The sequence below is a fragment of the Carcharodon carcharias genome, chromosome 7, assembly GCF_017639515.1.
Source record: "Carcharodon carcharias isolate sCarCar2 chromosome 7, sCarCar2.pri, whole genome shotgun sequence".
In the NCBI taxonomy this organism is placed as follows: Eukaryota; Metazoa; Chordata; class Chondrichthyes; order Lamniformes; family Lamnidae; genus Carcharodon; species Carcharodon carcharias.
In genome coordinates, this window is record NC_054473.1 from 48,155,785 (window position 1) to 48,161,784 (window position 6,000).

The 6,000-nt window shown below is 41.1% G+C and overlaps 1 protein-coding gene across 3 annotated transcripts in view; it reads right to left on the reverse strand.

The window, feature by feature from the left end:
• The window catches only part of LOC121280151 (A disintegrin and metalloproteinase with thrombospondin motifs 9-like), a 325,713-nt gene extending 321,110 nt beyond the window's left edge, over nt 1-4,603 (reverse strand). For all 3 annotated transcript variants that reach the window (XR_005943545.1, XM_041191847.1, XM_041191846.1), the window contains exons 1-2: nt 4,318-4,603; nt 3,786-4,141 (exon numbers count right to left, since the gene is read on the reverse strand). Coding sequence is in view for 2 of the 3 variants with exons in the window: in XM_041191847.1 (XP_041047781.1) it covers nt 3,786-4,141; nt 4,318-4,399 (438 nt within the window). In the remaining variant the exon portion in view is untranslated. The remainder of the gene's footprint in view (nt 1-3,785; nt 4,142-4,317) is intronic.
• Nucleotides 4,604-6,000: the final 1,397 nt, after the last annotated feature.

The following is a 6,000-nucleotide window of genomic DNA, read 5'->3' on the forward strand; positions in this document are numbered from 1 at the left end:
TTTTCAGATGATATCTGAGGAGTAGTATATAAACGGGAAGTAGAAGGGGGCCAAGAATAAATCCTTGGGGGATTCCAGGGGTAACACAAGTGTGTAAGTAGAAGCTATTGCAGATGATTTTCTGGTTACAATTCAATAGATAAGAATGGAACCCAGCTCAGGCAGTTTCACCCAGATGGACGACAAAGGTGAGGTATTGAAGGAGGTTAGTGTAGTTAACAATATTGAAAGTTTCAGACAGGTCGGGAAGGATGAGGAGTAGTAGTTTTCATCGTCACGGTCATAAAAAATGTCATTTGACAAGGGCCATCTTAGTACTACGGCCAGGCCTGAAACCTGATTGGATTGTCAGTGTGGTTACAGTCTAGATTAAGATACATATGCTTTTAAATGCTCGAGAAGTTAAGGATGAGCACAGATTTGTGAAGCAATAACACGTTCAAGGAAGTTGGAGAAGATAGGGTGGTTGGCAATGGGACGGTAGTTTGTGAGGGCAGGGGAGTCAAGGCTTTTTGATTTAAAAGTTCTGATTAAGAACTTAATCCATTGTAACAAATATTATTTGCAAAAAGTAAACATTGTTAATTGCATATTTTATTCTGGGTGCAAATGTAAAGATACCAATGAGCAAATGAGATAATGGACTCCATTTATACTTACTGGTCCCCTCTAGTGCTGCTCCTGGTGAATCAGAAGCTTTACCCTTGTAACAGAGGGTGTCAGGTTAAGAAATGGTGAAGACACATGTATCTCAATTGGTAGGAAATGGAGGGAAGTTTGTATGAGGTTGCCTCAAAGCGAAAGAAGGGTTATTGGAAATTGCTCTAGGAAATTTATATTGCTCTCTTTAGCCATAGTATTTAAGTAAACATTTCCCCCCTCACACAACAGTTACAAAAACTCATCTCTACTCACCTCGGTTTTGGGTATGGGACAGAAAGAAGAAAAAAGGAAAATCGTGACCTAAAGTGCCAGTTGGAATGGAAGCAGCCAAATGTAGGAAGGACATTTGCATGCATTATCATAGCTTGCCCCCAAGAAAGTTATGCAGAGGAACTTGTTGACACCTCAGAAAAAGGTTGACACCTCATGAAAAGGTGCAGCAAGTCAGAGCTCTATTATAATTCACCAGCAACTAAAGGTAAATGGGACCAGAGCAGCCATAGTAGGTACAGAACTTACAGACCCAATTAACACAGGGAGTCACTGCAACAGTCACTGAATTGCATGCCAAAAAAACCAGCTTATCAGAAATGTCATGTATGAGGTGTGCGATCCAGGAACAATGAAATAAACATCCACTTTGCACTGGCTCAGATTATCAATGTAGCTTTTAACATTCACAGAAGCCTTCCAGACACCCAAATGGGTTACTGCACGAGTCACTAACCTGCAGACTATTCAGAAAACAGCAAGTTTTTTTTTAATTAGTGACTCCCCATTATACAGCACATCACTGACTGAATGCAAACAGAATGCATTTCAGCACTATTAACAAAACCATTACTGTCAACGTGGAAATTGTATGATTTAGTATGCACCATTTATCAAAAAATAATGGAGCATAGTGTACATTTCCCAAGAGGTATGCATGATGCTGTCCTTCTGAGGCAAAAGTACGGACAATTGGAGGAGAAAGAAAAAGTTTCACTCCTTGGAGATGCTGGTTACTTGGTTGATGACATCACTGCAAAATCCTTGTCCTGACTGTGCAAGCATTTGGGGTGCTGAAACAATACTTTAGATCCATTGGTTGCTTGTGATGGAGGAAAAGGGCTTTTGCCATATAACCTCATGGAGGTTGCAAAATCTGCTAGCAGTATGCTAACTATTGTCACAGACTAATGTCCTAACATAATTGAGAAATAGTAATAAGCCATGGAAGAGCAGGAGTACAATGGACTGCAGCAGCCACCACCAGCAGAACAGGTACTACAGCTAGGGAAGAGATGTTCATGAGAACCTCACTGCCTCCTAGTGTTCTCTCAGTCTCCGGCAGTTCTCAATTAGGCAGCATTACTTGCAGTGACAGAAGTACTGATTACTTTTCCCGCTTGCTTTGTGATAAGAAGGACGAGGTCAGTTTGCATCACTCTTGGACAGCTTTTCGGCACAACTGAAGAATGGCAGCTGAATACTGACAGAAAAAATGGGCGAATCATGTTTTTAATTCCCTAAAAAAAGTGATGTTGCCAAGCAGCCCCGGCGCGAAATTCGGATCACAACACGTTCGTCGGAGCTCCATCGACACTGTGGGCTTGGCATTCATCCGCTGGCCGAGCTCCCCAGCCTTCATAGCAATTGCTGTTTGTTGAGTGAATGCAGCAGGGCTCGTGTCCTTTTTTCCGTGCCCGCGCACTAATGTTTAAGGTGGGTTTCAATACTGGTGCCTCTCCAGACTTAAAAAGCCCAATTTAACGCAAACGTTGCATTGTTGTTGAAGCGGCACAGCCACATTTTCATTGTTTTATTTGATTTCCCCCACGATGAGTATTTTTGCGCAATGAAAAACGCGAATGAATTAACAAGCCAGCGCTCCGGGCCGCCTTAAGGAAGTCACCGTACCTCTCGAACAAAAGCAGCTCCGCCCACAGCCCAGCAAAACAATTGTCACGCTGATAAAATAAGGTTTTAGTCGCCTTTCAGGTATGGTTATACTTTGCTCAGCACGATTCAGGGTCATTACGTTAGTGAGGTGAAAATGGAGACTGTTCGATATTTATTCCTCAAAAGCAAGAGTTTGTCGTTTCTAACACTGGAGATTTAAAAAGTGATATAAGACTTTGGTCGCTGCGTCACATTGAAAGGGCATCCCCCTAAATAATTCAGGAAAGAGCATTTCCAAATAGTGAACAGCAGGTAAGCAAATCAAAGGTAGTTTGTCAACGGAACTGTTACTCCAGATCTGTAGGTAAGGCACAACATGACACTAACCCTGTATAAACTTCTACAGAAGTTACAGCCAGCATCTCCATTCAGATGCATTTTGATCGTCAGCTTTGAAGTTTCACAACATATAATTAAGGTCTATAGCAGGGGACGTTGATGTTTTTCATATTAAAAGTGGTTGTACATAATGAATTTACAAACCAAAACCCAAAGGTTCACAAGTAATTCCGCGTTGTAAAAGTTTCCTGCTTAAATCGAAGTTATCGTCGCAGCCAATAATCAAACCGGGAAATCAGTCTGTTTGGCAAGATTATACCTCGGAGCGCTGACGCCACGTTCGCGCTGTAAGTTTTTAGTTTTTGTTTGGGGGGGGGGGGCGGATTGTGCGTTACTGTGCACGTAAAACAGGCGTCTGTCAACTGGAGTTATTACCATCTTGACGTCGACTTTAGCAAAACTTATTCCCAGGGTCTCCAGAGCCCGTGTTCCACCGTGCGAACGAAAACTGCAGTCTTATTCTGTACCACTAGTCCTGCCTTATTTAGAGATAGTCATCTGAAGGTGTTTTTTTTTTGGGGGGGGGGGGGGGGGGGGGTGCGATGACGAGTTACGCATATCACCAAGAGGAGTACGCTGTGTTTCCCAGTGTGGTCTGGATGGGTAGCCACGTTCTAGCGCCGATTATCTTTAATTCAAACTTTATCCTCACTGGCAATCGGTTCCGATGTGTCGAATTATATAAATTTCGTTATGTTTACAAATTCGACTTTAAATTCGAAAATATTATGTTGCCATTCAACTATTTAAAAAAATCATAACCATTATACAGAATGACCAAATGTAATTTGGAAACTCCGAAATTAAATTCAGCATCGCGAGGGTTAAAATGTACTTACGAGTCCTGAACAGAGGCTGATCACAGCTGTGTGTTCTGGTTTAGCATTGACCTGTCCTGTGTAGTAACAGTGCTTCGTGTCAGTGTCCTTTTCGTGAAAGTCTGTGAGATTAGCTTGTATTCCAAGGTGTGTAACGGTAAATATCGGTGCAATAAATCCAGAATCGGCAGTTAAATTGAGGTGAAAAAATTGTCCAAATGCACTAATTCTGTAGTGAGTTACGAAGGCCCAGTGATCGGTATCTACGCTTCGTTTTCTCCTTCTAAAATGCATCGTGTTTGGGAAAGGTTCCCCAAACTCAGTCACTCGAGTGGGAGTTACGATTTCATAAACCTTCAGCTGCTCTCGCAGTTTAGCTGAAACAAGATAAAATCGTGATTTTAATACATGGGACTTTACCACAAATTAATGTCTAAATGTGTATAATGTTAACCACCCACTTTGTTAAATGCTGTTCCCTTTATTTTTAAAACTCAACAGTTTTGCAACACAAGGTAAATAATGCATAGTACACAATATAATCAAGTATTACCTTGTCTTTGGTACATTTCTGGTGTTCCTTCTATACAGGAGACGGAAAGTAACGTTACCCCTACCCAAAACACAAGATGCATGATTACCGACTGTGCACAGAAAGCCCTCAGCACAAGTCAAGCACTGTAACTTAGCACTCGAATCTTTCATTCAATTTATCCTCGATTGAACAGTGCTGTGGGAGTTGGTGCTTGGCGTACGTAGCATCCGAAATCGTTCGCGTAATATTGGGTAAGAGAACATAATGTAAGAGGTGGTACAGGGGAAAGTCAGTGTTGGCTAGTTTTTACATTACTCGCAGTGCCTGTGAACTCGAGGATTTGATCTTTTTAGGGGGGGCGGGGGGTGGTTGGGGGGGGGGGGGGGGGGGGGGCCGGTGACGGCTCGGCGGACTCAAGAGTTTCAACCCTGCTAATCTGAAAAGCATTGACGTCTCCCAAAGACCTCCCCCTCTGCCTTTTCGAGGCCAATGGTGTGTCAGCCTGGGTTTGTCGGGCGGATACTAATCAAACACTGGTACTTTTTTTTCTTTTACGAACCTTCCTTCTCCAGCCCCAAAGTGCAGAAATATGCAAGAACAGTTTGCAAGTCTCTGGAGCAGGAAAACTATCTCAGCTGTAGATACTTTGGCAATCATTGTTAATTGTCTGTTTTGATTTACAAAGTAAAATATTTAAAGTGAGCCTTTGTTTTTTTTTGAGCTAAGTATTGTCATTATCTCCCACTGTCTTACAAGATTGCGGATTTTTTAATAAAGAACTTTGTTTAAGTTTCAGCATATTTTTTTCAAAAACTTAAATTTCATTTACGTAAAGAAGAAACGTTAACATCTGAAATAATACAATTTTCTTTACAGTGCTGTCTAAAGTTCTGAGGAATGTATTATACTTTGTTTAAATTCTCGATTTGTTAAACTATCATAAATTCATAAAGAACCAAACTCCAAGAAACACAAAACAAAAACACACTGGAAAGGACACGGGAGTGTTTACTTGTTCGTTATCTGTTGACTTTCTCTGAATAGGTCCTTGCATCGCAGGAAATGCTCATACATTACGCGAACCGGCGTTTGGACACAAGGGCACCTTATAATTTACCAGTTCCCAGCCCAATGATCATTTCCTCTTTGTACGCCTGAGATCTCCAGTGCATTGCCTCTTAGAACCGCAGCCGGCAGGATGCACCACGACCTTGATGTGATTAGAGTGGGTGGTGGTCACAGGAACTACTATTCATTGTCTTCCTCGATTATATATAAAGCCAATTATCTCCTTTATCGATGGACCTAAAATGGATTTTTTTTGATGGTGTCTTCTTGTTTTCTCAAAATCTTAGATGGACTTTGTTTAAATTAATTAAGTTAACGTGGTTTTTTAGAAAATTTAAGAAAACTTAGAATATTCCACACGTGAATTTGAGGTTCATTAAATAATCTTGCCATCAGAATAAGTGAAATTATCTTTCTATTCTATGTCTTCATCTGCAACTGAAATACCAGTGCAGTTAAAGGGATTATGATTCCATCACTTCAGTGCAAGTCTGCCACCCTACTGATATTGTAATCTCCAACTGATACATCGTGAGATAATTATAAAACTGGATAAAGAAAAAAGGTCATGCAGCTTGTAAACAGAGTCATGGCACAAATTGGCTAGTAGCACAAATTTTAGAAGACAACTTT